The 22,819-nt window shown below is 41.4% G+C and overlaps 1 protein-coding gene across 1 annotated transcript in view; it reads left to right on the top strand.

Annotated features, from left to right (window-relative positions):
• Positions 1 to 22,819, top strand: part of SHC3 (SHC adaptor protein 3) — a 139,297-nt gene that overhangs the window by 26,536 nt on the left and 89,942 nt on the right. Inside the window, exon 2 of the mRNA XM_024731943.1 lies at positions 15,426 to 15,496. Within this exon, the coding sequence (XP_024587711.1) occupies positions 15,426 to 15,496 (71 nt within the window). The remainder of the gene's footprint in view (positions 1 to 15,425; positions 15,497 to 22,819) is intronic.

The following is a 22,819-nucleotide window of genomic DNA, read 5'->3' as shown; positions in this document are numbered from 1 at the left end:
GGCAGGTGAAGGATAGAACAATTATTTATTTATATTTATTACATACTTTCCTGACTAGAATGGACCCTCAGTCAGTGCACGACCTCACCTATCCTGTTCGCTGGTGTCCTACCATCTGCTTAGACTAGTTCTGACACAGAGTGGGGGCTCTGCCAACATTTAGAGAATGAATGACGTGGTTGAAGAGTCTTCTTTGTCAATTACAGAGATAAGCTGTTGCATATAGTTGAGGTTCTTTCAGTTTTCATTGTTGTACCATCAATCACCATATTTTGTGAATATATTACTATTTATTTATTCATTATACCATTGATGGATATTTGGTTTTCCTTCAGTTTGGGACTGTTATGGATAGTGTTACTATGAATATTTTCGTACATTTCTTTTGGTGGCAGATGGATTTATTTCTCTTGGAGTGGAATTGCTGGATCACAGGGTATGCACATATTCAGTTTCAGAAGAAAATGCCAGTTTTCCCAAGTGTTTGCCCTAATTTACACTCCTGCCAGCAGTGAAAGAGTTCCTGTTGCTCCACATCCCCCCGCACTCTTGATATTATATTTTCCACTTTACCACTAGAGTGGGTGTGTAGTGTGTGCATTGTGGTTCAATGAGCAGTTACCTGATGACTAATGAAACCGATCACCTTTCAATTGTGTATTTTCCCCTTGAAGTTACCTTAAAATGTAATGCATAGTTTAAACTAGCTTTAGTATCTGATGTTAGTCAGTATTCTAGTCCAAAGGAGACAAGAGCCTCACCACCTTTCATTTCTCTTCATTGCCATCCTCCCTCTGCTATGCTCCTTCTACCTTCCATGTCTACATAGAACTTTAGAACAGATTATTACATAGAACAGATTATTATTATATTAAGATGCAGCCATAAGATGTTTAGACTTAACAGTTAATTCCATTGATTATTAAATATTGCATCCTAGTTCCCATTTCTTTTTCTAGGATTTATTTTAATTCTTGCTGAGTACAGCCTCAAGTAATTCTTTAAAGAGAGTTTCTGTGCAGTAAACTTTCTGAATCTATGTACATCTCAGAATGTTCTCTACCTGTCCCCCTCCACAGTGTAGTTTAGCTGGGTGCTGAATTCTAGGTTCAAAAATTATCTTCCTTCAGAATTTTGAAGATGTTGCTCCATTGTCTTTTTGTATCTGAAGTGGTGGATGAGAGGTCTACTGTCCATCTGCTCATTCTTTTATCTATGTATACATGTATGTATGTATTTTAAACTGTGTTAAAATATACAAACAGAAAATTTACCATTTTAAGTGCACAGTTCAGAAGGCATTAACTACCTTCACATTTTTGTGTCTAATTCTTTTTTAAGTAATTGAATGTTCATCTCCAACTCCCAAACTTTCTAGAATTTCTTCTTTATCTTTGTTCTGACATTACACCAAGACTTGGGAGTTTTTGTTCATTTGTTCTTTTAGTCTTTTTTTTTTTTTGTGGGGGGCTGCACTGTGTGGCTTGCGAGATCTTAGTTCCCCGCCCAGGGATCAAACATGTCCCCTGCAGTGGAAGCGTAGAGTCCTAACCACTGGACCACCAGGGAATTCCCTGTTCTTTTAATCTTGCTTAGCACTTGTTGGAACATTTCAAAGGAGAAATTGAGTCTTCTCTATTACTTCTCTGTATTCTGATGCCTGCATCTTATATTGATGGGTGTTGAAATGTCTGAATCTATCTTCAATGTCTTTTAAAATTTCCTTTACTCATCCCCAGTCTTTGTACTTTTATACTGTTGGTGTTTAGTGTGGTCGGTTCCTCAGTCTCCATTTGCTCTTTCCACATATGTAGCAGCAATGGATTTCAGGAACTGTGCCCATCTCTAGGTGTGGTCTTGATTACTCTAAGTCAGTCATTGTAATCATAGTCCCCCTGTAAGCAGTTAGCTCAAGAACCAGGATGAAGCCTGAACGAGGCATTCTCTTGGCAACATCCTCTTGATGCTGTCTGTGCTCATCATTTTTCCTGTGTCAGTCCTCTGCTGTGCACACAGTGTTTGGTCCACTGATATGCCCCTTCTTCTGCTTTCCATTGTAATTAGGGATTCACCTACTCTTTATAGATCTGCCAGTACTGGGGACTTGAGTGGAAGGGGGAGGCTGCAGTGTGCATGCAAGCAGCTAACATCATCCAGAACTTTTATCAATTTTTAAACAGAAAGAAATTTCTCATTCATAATATGAATGCACTTCCTTCTTAATTTCCTTGGCTTAGTTAAGCCTATTTGTATTTTGGGGTGATGCCCTACTGTTAGGGAAAGGATATGTGTTGCCAGCTCTGCATGCCCATCATAAATGGAGTGAGAGCTTGTCTCCCACCCCAGAGAGCTGAGTCCTGTTTGGAGCTCAGCTCAGGTTCACACCAGGAAGTCCTGTCTCTGTCAGATGCTTCACTGAGACAAAGGGAGCTTGTTATATAATTTTTTAAAAATTACCAAAGCAATGAATACTTATGAACTTTGGAAAATATAGAAAGTATAGTTTATGGATTTTCAGGATGAGTTGATATTATATTTAAAAACCCAATAAGTATATTTAAAATATATATTTTAAAAAATGGTCAAAAAACAAATCCCCTTTAATCCCACAACATAAAGTTATCCCTAGGCAGCAGGTGATTGAGATCAAGAGTTTGGGTCCGATATGACATGATCTGGGTTCAAATCTTGGCTCTTCTGTGACCCTGTAAGATCAGTATTTCACCTTTCTAAGGACTGGTTTTCCAAATGTGGCCTCTGACCAGATATCAGCATCAGACCCCATGCAGACCTACTGAGTCAAAAACTCTGTGATGGGGAGGGCCTAGCACTCTGGGCTCAAGAAGCCCAGGTGCTGCTAACGTATGCTCAGTTTTGAGAACCATTACTCTAAGCATGGTTTATTTCATTTGCTCTTTAGTTATGTAATTATTTGTAATTGCATAAGTAATACATGAGTACCTTCTTGCTGAAAAAAATTATGTCACATAGAATGAAAAAGCAAAAGTCCCTCTTCACAACAGTCAGGTATAAGATTCCTTCCCAGTGATCACTGCAGTTACCAGTTTGCTGCCTGTTCTTGCAGATCCTTTTGTCTGTGCATATACATGCATCTATGCAGACATACATGCTACTAGGAATATGTAGTTTTGTGGGTTTTCCTTTTTTGGTTTTAACATAAATGGTTTCATACTTTCCCAAAGTTTTTACTATTATTATTATTTTACTTGCCTTGGGAATTTTTCAAAAACAGATCCATTAAAAAAATTACTTCTTGGATCAACCATGATTTAATTTCTTTCTAATACAATCACACAATAAAAATCTTTGCACATGTCCACTCTTAAAATATGTGAGAATCTCCCTCGAGTAATTTTCCACAAGAGAAGTTTTGTATCAAAGGAGAAGAGTGCACATCTAGATTTTTGAGGCATTCTCTGAAATGCTTGTACCGATTATGGTCCCACCAACAGTAAATGAGCACTGTTTCATCTCATTTCCACTAACACTAATGTCATTAAACTTTGCAATTTTTGCCAATTTTCAATTTCTTGTTGCGGTTTAAACTGCATAGCTTTGAGTGCCAATGAAGTTGAATATATCTTCACATGTTTGGTGGTCACCTGGGTATGTCCTGGAAATTCCCTCTTCATACTCTGCCTCCGTTTCCACATTGTACAATGGAGCTAGTGATAGCACCTGTTGTGTGGGGCTATTGCAAGGATCACCACTCAAAATGATCAGCACCATGTGTGGCGCATAGTAAGTGCTTAATAAATGTTTGCTCTTAATGATTAACATTTTGGTATAATTACTTCCATTTTTTATATGTAGCTTTTGAAAGACCTGGTTATTATCATACTATATAGTTTTTAAAAATTGACTATGTTGCATTCTTTTCTCAGTATTTATACAGTCTTCATAAATATGTGATGATGACATAGTCCATCCAATAGCTTCACCACACTGGCCCTCATCTCCTGAGGACGGTTTAGTTTGTGTCTTTGTTGTTCTTGTAGTAAATAATAGTTGATAAAGCATCTTTGTGTATGAAGCTTTTTTAGGAGTGAGGATCATTAAGACACATTCCTTATAATTTCAGCAATGATGTTTCTGGAGCAAACGAACAGAGCCTCTTTATATGTATAGAAAAATTATTTTCTATGTGGTTGTACAAATTAAAAATATTTTTATTATAAGGTTAATGCATCTACTCTTTTTGTATTTGTTACACACACACACACACACACACACACACACACACACACACACACACATGAAAATCCAACCATCCTTAATGATATAACATCAAAGTACGAGGCCACTTCTCTCCCTCAGCATACTCCCTGTGGCATGCCAGGTGTGTATCGTGTCATATCCTTTATCAATATAAGCACACACACACACACACACACACACACACAGAGAGAGAGAGAGAGAGAAAGAGAAATGTGGATGTGTGCTTGATTAGGCAGAGAAAATATGAGGAAAAAGAAGGCATTTATCTAGATTATTATTGTTTAAAAAAAAAAGACAATATGGCCCTGCTTTTTTTTTTAACATTTGCAGCCTTTTTTTTATGGTTTACCCTTCTATTACTCAGGTTCATGGAATTTCAAGCTACACTTTATCTTTCTTTAAACACCGTCCTTTGCAGATGGATCCTCACGGTGAAAATTCAGATCTGCCCATGGTCCTGAAGAACAAGCACTAGGGCTCAGGAAACAACCCCAGCTCCCCCTGAAGGCCCAAGAAGGGTGGGCACAGCTTTGAAAGTCTGGGTGTTTCTCAATGCCCTGAGGGTGGGCACAGTGGTATCTCCCTCTCCCCGAAGAGTGAGGAGCGTATTTGTAATCTGAATACTGCTTGCCAGTTTGTGAAGCACACTACACTCTGACGTGCAAGAGGCTCTGCCCCTCAGGTTTCAGAGGGCGCAAGCAACATGCAAGAGTGGGATAAATTTCAAGGCCTGGGAGTTGTCGGTTCAGGGTGGCAGGTTTCAGTGAGCACTACAAACCTTCCCTGGCCTCTCAGCCCTCCTGCGAGTCCAGTTTTCTGTTGTTCTAGGACCCGGTCCCTCGGTCCTTAAATTCTTGCATCCCATGGGGAAGTTTTGCAATTCGGGCTCCAAAATGTGTCCCCATCCCCCAGACCCCTTCACTCCCTAAAACTCCTGGTAGGGCAAGGAAAAACACGCCTGCTAGGACAATTCTGATGTCCCCCTTGTCCTTAGACACTCACGGCCGAGGCTCTGGGTCTCCAGGTCTCTGTAGACCTCTGAGATGGCAGCTCCTGGCTCTCCGGGTGAGGAGAGAGCCATCAGAATCAGTGGAGGGTGACAGACCTGTGACTAATCTTTCCCAACTCATTTTTGGCTTCCTGCCCTTTCCGTTCATTTGTAGCTGGCTCAGGCACACAGTTGCCAAGAAACGTCTTTATCAAGACCCTCTTTTACAAAATAATGGCTTTTGTCTTAGTGCTATCGGCGGTTATCGCTCTTTTCTTATGTATTGAAGGTACAACATTTTCCCTTATTTTCCTCCTGCCCCGAATGAATCGAGTTTTCTTTCAGGATCTTTGTAAGTTGCAGTTCTTTTTCTGAGGGCTCTGGATTCTTGCCTACACACCCCATTATTTCTTTGAATTCCTTTTTAAAAAAATTTCTTTGAATTCTTGAACAAGCTGGCTCAGTTTATTCTATCAGTGACACTTATTTCTGTTACTGGAACTCTGTCTCCAACCCTAGATGTTTTTGCTTTTTAATGTTTCTCATCCAGAAAGCTGATTTTATTCTGAGCTCTTAAGTTATTATTGCTAATAATAGTGCTGTTTGCCCATATTCCTCTGTTTCCTGGAGAAATCCTTCAGACACAATTGCAAATACTTTATTTTAATATTGTGAATGTGGGTTTTCACAAAGTCCATTTACCAATGTTATGCCATCAGTTTCCTAAGATTTGGGATGTTCTGAGGCCCTACCTGGGAGTTGTGTCCAAGGCTTATTGCAGAAAACAGGAGCCAAAAGCCACAAAGTCCTGGGACCCTCAAGGTTAGCTGGAGTTTGAAAAAAATAAAACACACTGAAACATATGCCATTTTTAGCTAAGTATGAACTGTAGCTGAGCCCTCAGCCCCATGTATAAAGGTACCCCTAGGAACCTGGCCTCAAGTATACAAATAATATTACTGGTATCTTGAGCCACATGTATGCCAGGAGTTATGTGAAATACTTTACAGGTGAGTTTTATACTCATGGCAAATTCAGGACATAGATATTGACATCACCATTCTTGTTTAAGGAAAACAAGACTCTGGGAGATTTATTTCAAAAAACTAAGCCTTCAACTATTAAATGGAAAAACCAAGATTTGAACTTACATAGCCTGCATACAACACTGATCAGATAAAGAAAGTTCAGAAAGTTAGATCCGTCTTTATACAGATAAATCTCAGACCTAAGTGGACATCAAAATCCATAGAGAGCTTGCAGTAAGTTAGGGACTTGCATTTCTAACAAGTTCCCAGATGCTGCTACTGGACAGGGGACCACACATAGAGAGTCACTGCCTCAGATTAACAGTTCACATGGATAGTGCTTCGTGGTCTCTTCTTCAATTTCCTAGCAATTTGTCTTTCATCCTGGCTCTGGCACATTTCTTTTGCTGCTCCATGGTGTAGCTGTCAAAGGATGACCAGAAACTGTAAGGTCTTCAAAGGCACAATACCTGTTCAAATTCTCTCTACCTGAGCATCCTAACAGGTGCAGATAAGTGTTTATTAATTGTGTCATGAATGATGTAGGGTCTTGTTACCTGTTGTTAGTAAACAAATGCTTATATTATTAATAGCTATGATTTAATTATTACTTAAGCATTTTACAGTCATTTAAGAGATGTTTCTTTGCTCAGTACCAGAAGTCAAAAAGGCAAATTACTCAGTAGGCTAACAAAATATTGAAGATATAATAGACTTTTCTTCAGGTCTAGATGGACAACATCCCCATTTGTGGGCCATGCTTGAAAATTCAAGCCTGGGTTTACCATAATTCCAAATGAAATTTGAAAGGGGCTTCTAATAGGCACTGAAGCTAGAAATCACCAGGGTTAATTATTCATAAATTCTTCTAAACTCCTCTGGCCAGAAAGGTATGGGGACTGAGGAACAGTTACTGTTAACAGTGCAGCTCTCAGAAGCTGCGTTGGAGCTTGTGACTCCTAGAGAGTAGACAGTCCAGGCAATTCCACCAAAACTCCCAGGTCTGTGACTTGGCCTGCCTGGGATCACACACCCATCCTTGACCAATTGCTGAGGCTTGGGGATGGAATTCAAAGACGCCCATGATAGGAATAGCCTACCTGAGAGGTGTGGCTGGTTTCACTAACCACTTCACTTTCCATTGCATTATCAGAACAAGGTAGCTCTCCAGAAGATTCAGGAGGGCTGTTCCAGATCCTTTGTAATTTGAGATACCAGATGACCTTAATCACTTTGTGATCAATTCTACATCATAGCTTGGAGGTCCAATTTTATTAAGTATGGCCTTTTTCTTTTGGTGGAAAATATTTTTATTTTTTCCTCATTTTGTAATTGTATGATTAATAAATAAACATGTTTTTGTTATAAAATGTCTAAATAATGTAGAAGTATTCAGGGATAATACTCCTTCCTAGTCATTCCTCCTTCCCACTGCTTTCCCCAGCAGTATCTGTGCCATCTTTGTCTCTTCTCTGTGCCTTTATGTCTTCAAAAGTGGACCCAGTGAACCAAGCATCCTTTTGTTCACACCCTTAAGTGGTCCCCTCTCCTTGAATCTGGGCTGACACTGTGACCTGCTTTAACCAGTAAAATGTGGGGGAAGTAACAGTGTTTTTTTGAGACTAAGCTTAAATCATTAAAAAAATGGCTGCTTTTGGAACCACAGTTTGGATGTGCCCTAAGTGTTTAATTGTACATTTATTGATCAACATTTGAGGAGGGGATTCAAATTTTCACTCTTTAGAGGCAATGAAGTAATGAATATTTTGCATGTACAATTTCATGCACTTATGCATGAATAGAGACCTATAAATAACATTACTCGGTAAAAGGCAAGCACATCTTCCATAACCATGGATACTTCCAAATAGTCTTCCAAGAAGTTTTCACCAAATTACACTTGTTACAAGAATGTGTGACAGGGCCCATTTTCCTGCCTCCTCACCCAACTCACTATTCTGCTGGGTGAAAAATTGTATCTCTTTCTGGTATTATTTTAATTTCTCTGATCCATCCATCTGGGCACTCGTCTTTACAGATGCATGTTGGCCAATTGTCTTTCTTCCTCTGCGAATCTTCTGTTTGTATCCTTTGCCCATTTTGTCTATTAAGTTGATGGGCTTGCTTAAATTTTTTGTGTTTGTTTTGGATTTTTCTCAGTCTTTCACTTGCCTTTTCATATTGTTTATATCATTTGTCTTTTTCTTCAAAAATGATTAATTTTCATGAGCTCACTTATGGCCTTTGAGTTTTAGGTCTTTTGATAGAAATATAATTTTCTATTTCTTGTAATGTTTCAATAATTTTATTTCTTAGCTTTAGCTCTTTAATCATTTTGTGATTACTTTTGTGCATGGGGTTAGGTGAGCATTTTGGAGAGGGCATGCTTTTCATACATAACACACACCTTATATACCATACACAACAGCTGTGGGCAGGGCTGTCTAGATAGATCTTTTCCTAATGTACAGCTAGTCAAATCCCCACACTTGCTGACTGGCTTATCTTTTCTTTAGTGACACCCACAGATCTGTATACCTTTTTCTTCTCAGCCCCTTTCTAGTCCCTTGCATGATTTGTCTATTCCCATGTCAATATCACGTAACTTTCACCAGTTACTTTTCATTTTTATTTTCTTCAGAAATTTCTTTGTGTTCTTAAGGATCCTCCTTTATAAGTTTTGCAATTAATTTTTCTAGTTCTGGGGGTAAAGTCCTGTTGGGACTTTAATTGGCATCACAGTGAAATTATAGATGAATTTGGAGGAGGATTAGCATGTTTTTAGTATTAAATCATCCAATCCAGAAATCATGGTATGTCTTTCCATATAAGCAGGTTTTAAAAAATTTACTCATCCTTCATTAAAGTTTTTTTTCAACTTAATCTCGCAAATTTCTTGTTTATTTCATGTTTCTTGTTTCTTTTGATTGTAAATGGGATACTATTTCCCTGCTTTCTTTTGTTAGCATTTGACTGATTTGAATCTGTTTTATCTTCTTAGTATTTTCTTTGTCAGTTTATTTAACACACATATATCCTTTTTATATCTTTATTGGAGTATAACTGCTTTACAATGTTTTGTGTTAGTTTCTGCTGTACGACAAAGTGAATCACCTGTATGTATACATATATCCCTATATTCCCTCCCTCTTTAGCCTCCCTCCCACCCTCCCTATTCCACCCCTCTAGGTGGTCACAAAGCATCAATCTGATCTCCCTGTGCTATGCAGCAGCTTACCACTAGCCATCCATTTTACATTTGGTAGTGTATATATGTCAGTGCTACTCTCTTACTTCATCCCAGCTTCCCTTTCCACCCCATGTTCTCAAGTCCATTCTCTCCATCTGTGTTTTTATTCCTGCCCTGCCACTGAGTTCATCAGTACACACATATATTTTTAATCAGTGTGAAAGTTTTTGACTTTTAATTAGTGGGTTTGATTCATTCATGACTGTTGTGACCAATGAGGTGTTTGGACCTATCACTGATGTTTTGTTTAATGTTTTTTCTTTCCCTTTCATTTGTGCGTTTTAATTTTTTTCCTTCTTTTTGCTGGTGGAGCTATTTAGTTTGGAAGTTGATCATTTCATTCTTATTTTTATAGTGGCTTACAATTTCTTACACATGTATGTAAACTTACATTTTTCTACTGCTACCTAGAATTAGTTCTGGTCCTACTTTCACAAAACACAACTGCCTTTAGCAAGCTTCCCTCATCCTCTTCAACCATTCTTTTTGATCTGTCCCCTACCAGCCCTGTTGAGGTCTTCTGAGATTTTAGCTCCCCATCATTGTAAAAACAATATTTGGAGTTATGCATCAATAATTATTAAGGCATACCTGTAAGTTTTTTTGATTCTTTTCATATCATTGTTTCTCGTAGCCCACATCCTTCTGTTTCTTGTATTCCCATTTTCCTGGAATAATTCTTTCAGAGAGCATCTGTGGGTGGTTAACTTTCTGAGTCTTTGCTTTGCCCTCCCACTTGAATGGTAGTTTTGATGGATATAAGATTCTTGGCTTAGTACTTCTCAGTCTTCTGATGTTATTTGTTTTCATGTATTTGATGCTGAAAGAGAACTTTCTTTGTAAGTAACCTATTTTCTTTCCCCCTCATGGAATGTTTTCAGGATGTTTCTCTCTTGGTCCTTTTGTACTGAAATATGAAAAAAGTGGATCTTTCTTCATATTTCTTCTTGAGCCTTGTAGCCTCCCTACAACACTATAAATTTTACTCTCTTTGTTCTTAAATATTTCTTTCCCTCTACTTTTTTCTTTTCTTTTCCTGGAATTCCTGTGAGGCTGATGCAGGAACTTCTGCATCTAAATTCCACAAATGTGCACTCTCTTTTGCATTTTAATCTCTTTGGTGCTAGGAGGTTGTCTTCAGTTCTGGGAGGTTTTCTAGGCTCCATTGTCCAGGCTTTCACAATTCTTCAGTTTTGTACATCTCTGGAGCCCATTGATTGAATTTTCTATGTAGTAAAAACCAGGTAGACATGAGATGGAAAAATCAAACTCTCATTCCCTGTGGTTACCAAAACTTAGAAAATAATGTCTCAGAATACACTGAAGAAAAAAAGTGTAGGATATATATAATATATATATATATATAAAATAAAATTAGATAGTCTTATTAAATGTGATAAATAATATCTGAAATGGAAACAACTCTAATGTTTATGGATACAAAAACTTAATAATAAATGTAATTCTCTTCAAGGTAATATATGAAATTTTGATCGTAATCCAAATAGTTTTTGAGGGCAGGAGAACTTGACAAAATGATCTTAAAGTTCTCAAGGAAAAATATGTAAAAGAGACACAGAAATTGACAAATGACATAGAATAGAGTTTAGGTAAAAGTCCATACAGAAATAGGAATTTGATATACCATAAAATTGGCACATCAATCCAGGAAGACATGGATGAATTATTAAATCAGTGGTACTGATATAAGTACCATTTGGAGGCTAGTCCATTTGGAGGCTAGTATTATAATTCATGTCATAGCCTGTATAGACAAATTCCAAATCGATAAAAAAGGTAAGTGAAAAACATTAAAGTGAATGTATAGATAAATAAATGATAAATATTGTTAAAATAAAATTTGGGAGAATATTTTAAGAATCTAGGGACACAAGACCTTCTTAAGCAAGACAGGGCATTCCAAAGCCATACAGAAAAGGATAGACATGTGATCACAGTAATTATTACCATATTTCTACAGTAACAATTCTTTTAGGTAAAATGCAGAAACTGGCCATCAAAAGAAAAATGACTGAATGGGAGATTAATATCACATTAATCTATAAGAAAAAGATAAAAAACTTAATAGAAAATTGGGCCGAAGATATGAATAGTCAACTAACAGAAAAAGAAGTGCAAATAGCCAATAAACAAATGAAAAAACTACATAATCTTATTAGATATCAAAGAGATTCAAATTAAAACAAAACAAAAAAAAGAAATCTTTGCCCATGAGAGGTAAAGGTTCAAAAGACTGATGCTGTCCACTGTTATGAAGGATAGAGAAATAAACTTTCTTAGACATTGGTGCTGAGAGGACAAATTGCTACAGCCCCTTGGGAGGGTAACTCAACTCTGCGATGTTGGTGGTGGTGTTCACATAGCACTGGAAACGGGGTGGTGGTGGTCATCATGTAATTCCCTGAAGTTGGTCATGGTCTTCATATAACTGTGACAGCAGTGGAGGTACTGACATATCTGTGAAGATAGTGGTGGTAATCATATAACTCTGAGAAGTTAGTCTACATGTTACTCTGCTACATTTGTCATGGGATTCACATGGCTTTGCATTAGTGTTGGAGGTGGTATTCACAAGAATCTGTGACACTGGTTGTGGTCACGTTCATATAACACTGCAGAGTTGGCTGTGTTATTCAAATAATTCTGCAATGTTGTTGTTGGAGGTATTCATGTGACTCTGCAATGATCAAGGTGATAGTATTCATCTAACTCTGCAATGTTGGTCATGTTATTGGTTATTCTGTGAAGTGGGTGCAGGTGGTCTTCACATAACTCTGCTGTGGTGGCCATGATATTCACATAACTGCAATGGTGTGGTGCGGATGATATTCAATTGATGTTGGATGTTGGTTATGGTATTTATACAATCTGTGGTGTTGGTTGTTGTAGTCACATAACTCAGTGGTTTCGTTGGTGGTAGTCTTCCCATAACCTCATCATTAGCTGTCTATTCCCAAAGCTCTGTGACTTTGGTCACGGTATCCACATAACCCTGTCATGGTGGGGGTGTTTGCATGCACATAATCAGCAACTGTGGTAGGTGCGTTCATGTGGTTTTATGATATTGTTGCTGATGTTATTTCCATGGCTCTGTGGTTGGCCAGGTGTTCACATTTCACATACTACCATGGTGGGGGCAGAGGTGGTGTATGATGAGGCAACCCAAGATGGCTGTTTTTTGTTCTCTGTGCATTCCCTGCTTGACCAGTACTTGCTTCATTTACACCCTACTCACATGGCTAACCTTCCTACATACTTGCCCTCAGTCCAAGCTAGTGGTCATTCTGATCTTTAGATCAGGGCATCTCCACTGTGATAGCTTATCAGAGGGGCGGTGAGGGATGTGCTCCTCTGCTGGTTTGCCTGGTAACTGATTGCCAACCTGATGTCAATTCCCCCTATAATTGGTAACCTCCCTCTACCCTGGGAGTGAAGACTACTGCCATGTCCTGCCTGCCCTCTGCTGCACACGGCAGGTTGTCACTCTAGGACCTTGCTTCAGACCTGTAAGATCCCCCTATCCATTAAATTGTTGATGTCTCTGTCACTGACTCCGAACTCTTTCTTGGGTCTTGAGGCTGGGCAAGTGCAAGGCTTGCAGGCCTGTAGGGTGCAGCCCAACAGGTGGTATTCAAATAACTATGTGGCAAAGGTCGTGTATTCACATGACCCTGCAACTTTGGTGGAAGTTGTGTTCACAGATGCTGTGAAATTCATCACAGTATTCCTATAACCCTAAGACGTTATTTTGTTATGGTGTTGGCATAATTGTGCAACATTTGTGGTGCTACTCATATATCTTGTGTTGGTGGTGATGGTGTAATTCAGATAACACCAGGACTTGGTCATGGAACTTACATAGCTCTATGACAATGGTAGTGTTGGCATTAACATATCACTGTGAGGTAGTGATATTCCCATAACTGAGAGAGCGTTTACAGAATTCACATTATGCTGTGGTGGTGTTGGTAGTATTTACATATCTCTGCAATGTTATAAAGTGGTCTTCAATAACTCTGTGACAGTGGGCATAGTAATCAGATGATCTACAGTGGCCACATCATATTCACACATCTGCAATGGTGGTCATGGGGTTTCCCTAAGCCTGTGACCATGGATGTGGAATTTGCATAACCCTGCAATGGTGGTGGTGATGGTAGTCATATATCTCTGAGAGATACTGACACAACTTTGCCACTTTGGTGGAAGTAATTACTTTGGTGGAAGTAGTTAACATTAATTTGTAATGTTGCTGGTGGTGGTATTCACCTATCTCTGGGATGTTGTGATGTTCAGATAACTGTGACAGAGTTGGGTGTGGCAATCTTATAACTCGATAAAGTGTATTGTGGTCTCCACATACCTTAGTGACAGTGGTCGGCATATAACTCTGCTGTGGTGGTGATGGCATCCACACAACTCTATAATAGCAGTGGTGGCAGTCACATAATGATGCACTGTTGTTCATTGTTTTCATGTGACTTGTGACATGGCTGTAGTATTACATAATTCTGCAATGTTGGTCATGGTATTCATGTAACTTTGTGATGATGTTGCATAAGTCTTCGACTTTGGTGGTGGAGGTAGTCATATAACCCTGCGATGTTTAGTCTTCGTATTCACATGATTCTGAGATGTTGTCATTTTAATCACATGACTCTGCAATGTTAGTGGTCGTCTAATTCATATGTCTCTGTGACCATTCATGGTACTCACATAACTGATGAAGGTGACAGTATTTAAAAAACTCTGTGACTGTGCAGTGGTTAGAGTAATAGTCACATTTCAGAGAAGTTTTGTTTAAAGTTATATAAGAATACATGACAGAGCCAGGCTCAAATTCAGGCTTTCTGAATAATTCAAATGCAGTCTTTTCTGTACTACACCATGAGATCTCTTCCTGCTAAGTCTAAATTTAAAGACATTGGTATAAAACATCTGTACCGTCAAACTCCCCAAAGGCTTTGGAACACAAATATTCTATCTCTTCCACTCTAGTGGTGTGTCTATAGCTTTAGTTTTTGCCATATATTCACATATACACATACATTTTCACGTGTAAAACTGATAAAAAATTTAGCTACAAATTTAGATGTGTAACTTGAAATTCTGAAAATTTATGTTAAATTATGCAGAAGAGGTCTTTCTGGTAAACCAAAATAAAGCACCTTTGGGGGTAATCTATAGTTTATTCATATAACCCAAAGTACATTTATTAAATAATGAAGTTTAATGTTGGCCAAAATGTTGGTATTATAGTGTTTTCATTCTTTCTTTAAAATTATAAACTTCTAGAAGCTTTGTAAAACACTAGAAATGTGATGCTGGAATGTTGGAGTTTGGGTGGTGGTTACATGACAGGTACATGTTTAAACAATCATTGAATTAAACATTTAAGATTTCTGGGGACTTCCCTGGCAGTCCAGTGGTTAAGACTTCGCCTTCCAATGCAGGGGGGTGCGGGTTCAGTCCCTGGTTGGGGAGCTAAGATGCCACATGCCTCATGGCCAAAAATCCAAAGCATAAAACAAATTCAATAAGGACTTTAAAAAAGGTCCACATCAAAAAAAACTTGAAAAAAACAAATTTCTGCATTTTACAGCATGCTAGTTATACCTTGACAAAAGTTTTTGAAAATGTATTTCTAAAGAAAGCGAAAATACTAATGGATTTCAGAAAAGTTAAGCATAGTGTCAACTGTCAGCACTCAAGATATTTGCTGATGGGTGTGAGTTATTACTTTTATTACTTTTATAGAAACGGAACAAAGTGCCACCATAAATAAAAAGTTAAAATGTGGCTAAGAAATGTGTACGCCTCCCAAAATGGCCTTGTAGTTAGGAATTGTCTCTTCTTGTCAGTTCTCAGTGCTCATGATTTACATTTTCTCGCCTTGCAGTACTTGGGGTGCATTGAAGTTCTTCGCTCAATGAGGTCACTTGACTTCAGTACAAGGACACAAATTACCAGGTAAGCCCTCTTGAAAATGGACTCCTGTGATTTTACTTTGGAAAGGAATGCTTTCTGAGGTTAACAACTAGAAATTTCCAGAGGGGAAGTCTGCCCCTTGAGTGCTGGTGACTGGCGACAGGGAGTCAGGACCCACTGTTTCAAGTCTCTTTAGTGTTCATCCATGTTTGTGACATGTGTGTCTTAATACAAGCCCCCGAAGGACACTCTCCACTTCTAAGCTCTTTTTATAATTAAGCTGGAGCGTTTATGTTTGTTTCTTTAATAAATGAAACTCTAAGACCAGATATTTTAAAATCTACTGAACGGTGTTATTTCTTTTTAAAAAGAAAATCAAGATGTCAGAGAGAATTTCCAACAGTATACATAGGGAATAAAATGCATAGAATTGGAAGTAGAAATCTTAATGGGAGTAGTAATTTAGAAAGCTGACCAATTATTTTAAGGTGTCAGTGGTTTTGAACAGGTTTATATATTCTCCAACATCAACTAGATTTTAAACTTCTTGAGGGTCAGTTCTGTTTTTGACCATTGTTTTTAAAAAAATTCATAGTCTAGTAGAGCGTGTACCTTTAGAAAAATGCCAATTTCAAGTCATCTTGAAGAAGAGAACCAGAAAGCTAGGACTGGGTCTGTGAAATAGCTACATTTCTGAGGGCAATGAGCTTATATTGCTCTGGCAGTTGTGGAATTGTTTAATCTAAATAGTGATATCAGAAAATGCCTCATTTTTATTTCATTCAAATCTCTCTATTGGATATCTTTGGATTAGCAAGCCAAAAAGTAAAGATTGAGCTTTAGAAAGCAATTATTGGTAGTAATTAGCTACTCAGTAGTGTACATTGCCTCAATTCTATGCTTTAAGCACAACAATGAAACCTCTTCTTGCTCATTGAAGAAATTCGTGTTCAAAGGGTTGAAGTTCCCCTTCTCTCTAAAGCAACTCAAGACACGTATTGGGAGCACACTGACAGTAGTAATCTATACCAAGGGAATAATCCATCTCTACATATTTGTACAAAATGGTTTATGGAAATTGCCAAGGCAAAGAATGGTATTTTGAAGTGAGAGCATTTAAAAGAAAAGTTTGAATGTTTAATCAATCATTCATTCATCCCAGCCATGAAAAATGCACGTGCCGTGCGGGGTGGGCAGAGTGCTTGGCCACGGGCCTGGGGACACTGGAACCTGTGACACTGGTCACCTTCTCGTGGATGGTGGCAGTTTTTTTTTTTTAAACTTACAAAAAATTGAAGTATATTTGATTTACAGTGTTGTGTATGGTGCATTTTCTTTAAAGAGAATTGTCGACCATTTCTACTGAATTCACTTTATAGATTATTAGAACCTCTGAGATGATTTTATGTCATTTTAATTCTTCTGATGTATCTATCAAGTGTTTACTGTGGCTGTGCACATGCAGCATGCTGGCCAACTTGGGCTGTCCTGCTTTGCAAGACCTCCTGGTTTGGGGGGAGAAAGATGCACATGCAAATGACTGAGGGGCCTGTGAGGGGCACAGAGCGAGTCGGGCTCCTCAGGAGTGGAGGTGGGTGGGGACCAGTGAGCACGCCCAGTGTGCCCTTGGATGAAGGTCTCAGCACTATCTGAGACCACCTATAGTAGTGGTAGAAGAAAGCCGTGGAACAGATATCCAATCCCATTCCATTTAGATTTCAGCAAAGGTACAGCAATGTAATGGGCCAAGTGGAGTGCCATTCTTTGACTCAGAAAACTTGGTGTTGCATTCTGGTTATACCATAATTGCTTTGAGTTTATTAGACTTTTAAGAAAAAATCAATTTATTTATCTTAATTGAAGTATAGTTGGTTTACAATGTTGTGTCAATTTCTGCTGTACAGCAAAGTGATTCAGTTATATGCCTTTCATAAAAATACATATATATATATATATATATATCTTTTATAAGGAAACAACCAATCCCTACTCATCTGTTCCGCTATTTCAAGGTTTGGGTGTGTCTTTTAGAGGTTCTGACAGCCAAACCAGATGTCCTTTTGTTGGGGTCAGTTTAGTTTTATGCTGTTCCTGAGTCGGGGTCAGATTGATTGTGGTGCTTGCAATCACAACAGCATTGGATTACTGATCTCTTACTAATAGGTCACTTTACAAACTATCCGGGAGCTGCCATTGTTGGTGACTGTTAATGGCCTTGCCCTCCTAGCACTCTGGGCAGAGGCTCTTGGTGACTCGTTCACAGTAATCAGTGCCCACCGTGTGGAGGAGATGGCCTGTATGTGGAGCCCAGCTCTGCTAATTTCTACCCCAGTGGTTGTTGTGGGAAATAGAACAATTTCTAGATCTGATGCCCACAGGACAGGCCCTGGCAAAAGGGCAGCCTTGTTTAAGTGTTTGCTCCGTCCTGTTGCCTGAGCTTGTATTCAACACGTACTGGGACACAAGACCCCAGTGTCCAAAGAAGTGAGTGTTGGCAAGCATGGGGGCATTTGAGGGCATATAGATCATGGCCTCGACAGCCACTGCTTCCCCGGTCAGCCTGCTGGTAGGGTACATGGAGGAGTTGAGAGATTCGGTATTTGTGAAAGTCTGCCCAGGGGACAGATGCACACCAGAAGAAGAAATATCTCCTGTAGAAGAACTAGCTTCCCAATGTGCCCCTGGTCACACACCCAGCATGGCCTCACAGAGGGCAAATCTCTTGAGCTCCTTCCCCTCAATGTGTCCTCTGTCCGGGAAGACTCCCTACTCCCTTATGACAAGGCACTGTTAAGGCCATACAGGAATCCCGCTGCTGAAGGTGGGCCACTCTAGAGCTTGTGGCAACTGCCCTGTGCTCCCTGCCCCCCCACCAGGAGCACGTCACAGTCCTTGAAACCCACAAGGGACTGTTCTTCCAGTGTAGATTTCACACCGTGCTGTGCAGCCCCTGAGGGCCTTGGGGGAGGGTCTCAGCTTGGTGTCACCCTGGGGAAGGTGGGGGTCCCAAGCAGGGAGGACCCAGGTCCCCAGTCAGAGGTCAGTCAGAGACCTCGGCTTTCATCTGAGTTAAGCCACTGGGTCTCCACACGAGATGACTGTGATACAATGCTGACAGCCACTGCTCCGGCGACCGGCCACTCTGCCTATGGGAACCACAACCTGCGTCTCCCTGAGACGTCCTCTCCTGCGACTTCTCTCACCTTGCCTTGGGGGAGGAGTTGAACTGAGTTATTGTACTTCCCGTCCGAGTGAGATGTGCCTCATCAGATGGAGCCCACTCCGGGGAGATAGAGCTCTCGGTCTGACACTTGGAGAGCAGCCTGTTGGGCCGCCCTGCAGGGCGACAAGAAGCTCCCTTGTGCTGTGGTCATGGGAATAACACGGCCTTACTTTCTTTCCCCCATCCCATCTGCTAATCTTTATTTGATTTATCGTGTTAAATTTTATCTATTATGGGAAATCACCTTAAGCCGTTTTTAGGGCATGGAAGGCTATAAATATATACGCAGTTAAACCCAGAGCACTCAGCAAGGTGGTCCTTCTCCAACAGTAAGTGTGAACATCTGATGTGTTTTTTGGTTCTAAATGACCCCAGCTGTTCTCCTGCACCGCTTGGACTCATCCGATAACTGCTGAGTTTGCTTTCCACTCAGGCCCACGTAGACATGTGGGCTCAGTGTGCGTGGTTTTGCTACACTTCCTGGGTGAGCTTCTATTAATAAAATGTTGTCCAGGGCCCATGACAAACCTGCTTTTCCAAATTGTAAAGAGTAAACAGTTGGATCTAGTTAACAGTTTTCGTTTCCCTCATTTTAAAGTTGTCATATTTTCAATGGGCCCTGAAGATACTGGTTTGGCCCAGACCTTGGCCAGCACTGCCCGTGGATGTGACCACTCCCTAGCATTCCGCTTTGCATCCACACACTGGAGGGTTCTGCTTTGGAATTGGGGCTTTTCAAAAATTCCCCAGGAGCATGCATAAACTGCTTTTGGTTTGAAACCAAACTCAAAATTTGTAAAAGGAGAACATTCTTCTTTGGGGAAAGTATTTCCTTCTGTTCTTATTCAACCTATTGATGGGGTCTCCGGAGACTTTTATCGTGGATGCTAGCACATGTATTGAAGTTCAGAGTCACCTGGCCACGACCTTCTCATGTTACCACAGCTCGAGGAGGCAGAGTGTAATGGACACAGAATCAGCCGTGAGCTGGTGAGTGGGACTGAACTCTGTGACACTGGATCTTCTCTGTCTGATGTTTCATGAGGGGACTTTGGTTAGAAGGTAGATGTGTGACCACGTGGAATTGGTCTGACAGTGCTGGGCACTGTGATAGCTGCAGGGCCGTGAGTTTGAACAAAATAGCCGACACTGTCTGGAGGTGGAGGGGAGAAGGGAGCCCAGAGACGAGGTGTTCAGAATCACGGATGCTCCTGCTACAGTGAGAATGGCGGCCTGGCTTGCAGGGGCATTTCTCGCCAGTCGGGTGCGTGGAGGGGTCCATCCTCAGCCTGAAGGAAGGCAAGTCAGACGGCCTCGGTGCAGCGTCTCCACTCTGTCCACCCTCCCTTCCCCGAGTCGACCTGGCAGGCTTGGTAACACTCACTCCTCCAGTCACTTCTGGCTCAGTGCTCTCAAAAAGAAGAGAAAAAGGCCAAGGTAAAACCTTTCACCATGCAGTCCTTCAGCTCCATCCAGTCCCCGCGCATCCTCATCCATGTGCATCCAGCCCAGCTGCAGTGCATTTCCCCTCGTGTACTTGAAGGCACCCCGGCACCGTGCGCCCTCGTTGGACTTCCTGCAAGAGAGGGGCCAACCAGGCTGCGGGCCAGGTGGCCTGGCCCCCTCCCCCCACACCGTATCCACTGCAGCCCTTCACCATCTCGCTTCAAACATTTGTGTCGTGTGGCCATTTCATCACCAGTTCATGGGGATCAGAGCAGCGCACAGGGTGTGGTTTGGGAAAAGGCCATATTTACTAACAAGATATTTGTGTTGTTTGTGGAGGCTTTCCCACCTCAGGGCAGCATTCACCTGTGAGGAGCTGTGGGGGCAGAAGATGGATGCAGAGGACGAAGGGCAGGTAAGGCGTTGGACACCTCTGCCTCTGGGAGAACTGCACACAATCCAGGGAATGACACGGGGTCTGGTTGCACTACCCTGAACAGTAGAAAGATGGAAACACCTTTGGGGGGGGGGGGGGGGGGGGGGGCTCTGAACATCTTCTTTTCAGGTTTGGGGTGATCGTTCCCTCTTGGACTGTGACATGGACTCTACATGCTGCACCAAACCGGCAGGACTTTGGCTCTGTAGCTTTCTCACTTTGCAGGCTGAGAGGAAGAATTTGGAAGGTCCCTTTTTTGTAAACCCATCATATCAGTGATGTTAAGATGTGTGCTTGACACCTGGCAGGTGACATGGAAAACAAGGCTGACCTTTGCTTAGGTGCCTTGGTGCTCCACGGATTTGATCTCTCCAATTAGACTCCTCGGTCATAATGTTGGAGAATTCCTTTTTCACTACAAAATAAACACCTGTAATGTTGATTTAAGTTTAACATGCCAGGAAAAAGAGCAAATCTGTAAAAGTCTTCCCTGAGGCTGGCTGACTCTCAGGATTAGAAAGGAGAGCGGCAGGTGTGAACAGCCTGCACACCCGTCCCTCTGTACTCGACTAGTGCAGGTTGGTTAACTTGTGATTTTAGCCTTACTGGCTCGTTCTAAATTTACTTTTTCTGAACACGTTTTTCAGACTGAGTCTCTCGAAGCCTTCCACCCCCAGGGGGACGAGGCCTGGCAAGGGGGGGAGTTAGTGTTTTCTCAGTTTAGAATTTTTTTTGAAAACACCAGCTTGCCTGCGTGCAAACGCATCCGGGCTTTGGATGAAGCAGGCTGAGTCCTTCCGCTTTACTTCTACATCGTTACTCAGGGCTTAACACCAACCAGAATAGTTTTGTGCCCCTGTGCCTCCTTCGTCATCATTTGCATGTGAGAATGTGCTAGACAAGGGTGCATGGATCACAGGTGCCCAAGAAACCACGACCGGGGAAAGAGGCCCAGAGTCACAAGGCAGTGGGACAGGCAGCAGGAAGCATGGGAAAAGTACCTCAGAAACATGGAAGAAGGTCCCTGGGGCCTGGACAAGTCTGGAAGGACTTCCTGGGGAAGGGAGCATTTAACCCCTGGTGAATTTCTCCCCCGAACACATGGCAGACCAGAAGGAAGCATAAAACTGAGGCAGTTGCTTGCACTTGGGCCCCACAAGGGGTTCTGCCTGTCTGCCTCTGTGCAGTAATTCTAATGCCTGCCAAAGGGTGGGGCCTGAGTCGGATGCCGCGAAGGAACACAGGGAACCGTCTGCACCCATCTGAGGTCCTGCCCTGAGCCCGGCTACCTTAGGACATCTGGGCCCTGGGGCAAAGGGACACGGGTGTCTGCTTTCCGATAGGCCTCAATTTCATGTTCTGTCTCTTCATGCTAATACATGTTGAGGCATTCACCCGCTTTGTGAGGATTAAATGAGACATTACTTCTGGAAACACCTGGCACAGGCTATGTACAGGAAAGGTCTCAAGGCCATTCCCTTGACTAGACCCACACGTACATGCATGTGCCTTAATCTGTCCTCTGAGCAGACCCTGAGACTTGGTGTGGGGAGCATACTAGGGAGGGTGTGGTAGGGAGCAGAGGGCGGGAGTGGGCTGAGGGTGCTGGCAAAGCCTCCATCAGAGCAGCAGAGGCCAGACCCTGGCCCTGGAGGCAGTGTGGCCATGCTTATGCAGACGTCCCTGGAACCTAGAGTAGGCTGGGGGCTGCGAGATGACAGCTCTGGCTGAAGGCTTGCGGCTCCAATCACTCAGCTCCTGGGCCTGTCTCTCTGAATTGGATTTTTCTCTTGGGACCTCCTCTCTGAGCAGCTGTCCCAGCCTGATCTTTGGACAGCAGTCTGCTGACCCACATAGCAGAGCTGTATTTACATGGTTGGGGTTCCTCACCTAGCAGGTGAGTAAAGGGATCCTTGCATACTGGCCCAGAATTACCTCTCACCAGAGAGGTGCATTCCAGCTTCTCATTACCTCTCAGCATTGGTTTCTCGCCCATGGAACAGGGATGGAACCCACATAAGCAGGCTTGTTGAGAGTCTTAGAAATGAGACCTACATGGGGCTGCACCTGGCACATAGTAGGTATTCAGCAAATCTGGATACGGTTTTTACCATGGATTTAATTTTGCCGTTCACTCTTTCCAAATTTCTGTATATGATAATATACAGATTGATATTACTCTAATTATCAATATCAATCAATTCAATTCAGGGTAGGTTTTCTAGCTGAAAAGAAACTTTGGTTTGATGCAACAAACTGA

The sequence above is a fragment of the Neophocaena asiaeorientalis genome, unplaced genomic scaffold (assembly GCF_003031525.2).
Source record: "Neophocaena asiaeorientalis asiaeorientalis breed wild unplaced genomic scaffold, Neophocaena_asiaeorientalis_V1.1 scaffold160, whole genome shotgun sequence".
Taxonomy (NCBI): Eukaryota; Metazoa; Chordata; class Mammalia; order Artiodactyla; family Phocoenidae; genus Neophocaena; species Neophocaena asiaeorientalis.
The sequence above is the reverse complement of the archived record's forward strand: the minus strand, read 5'-3'. Positions and strand labels throughout refer to the sequence as shown.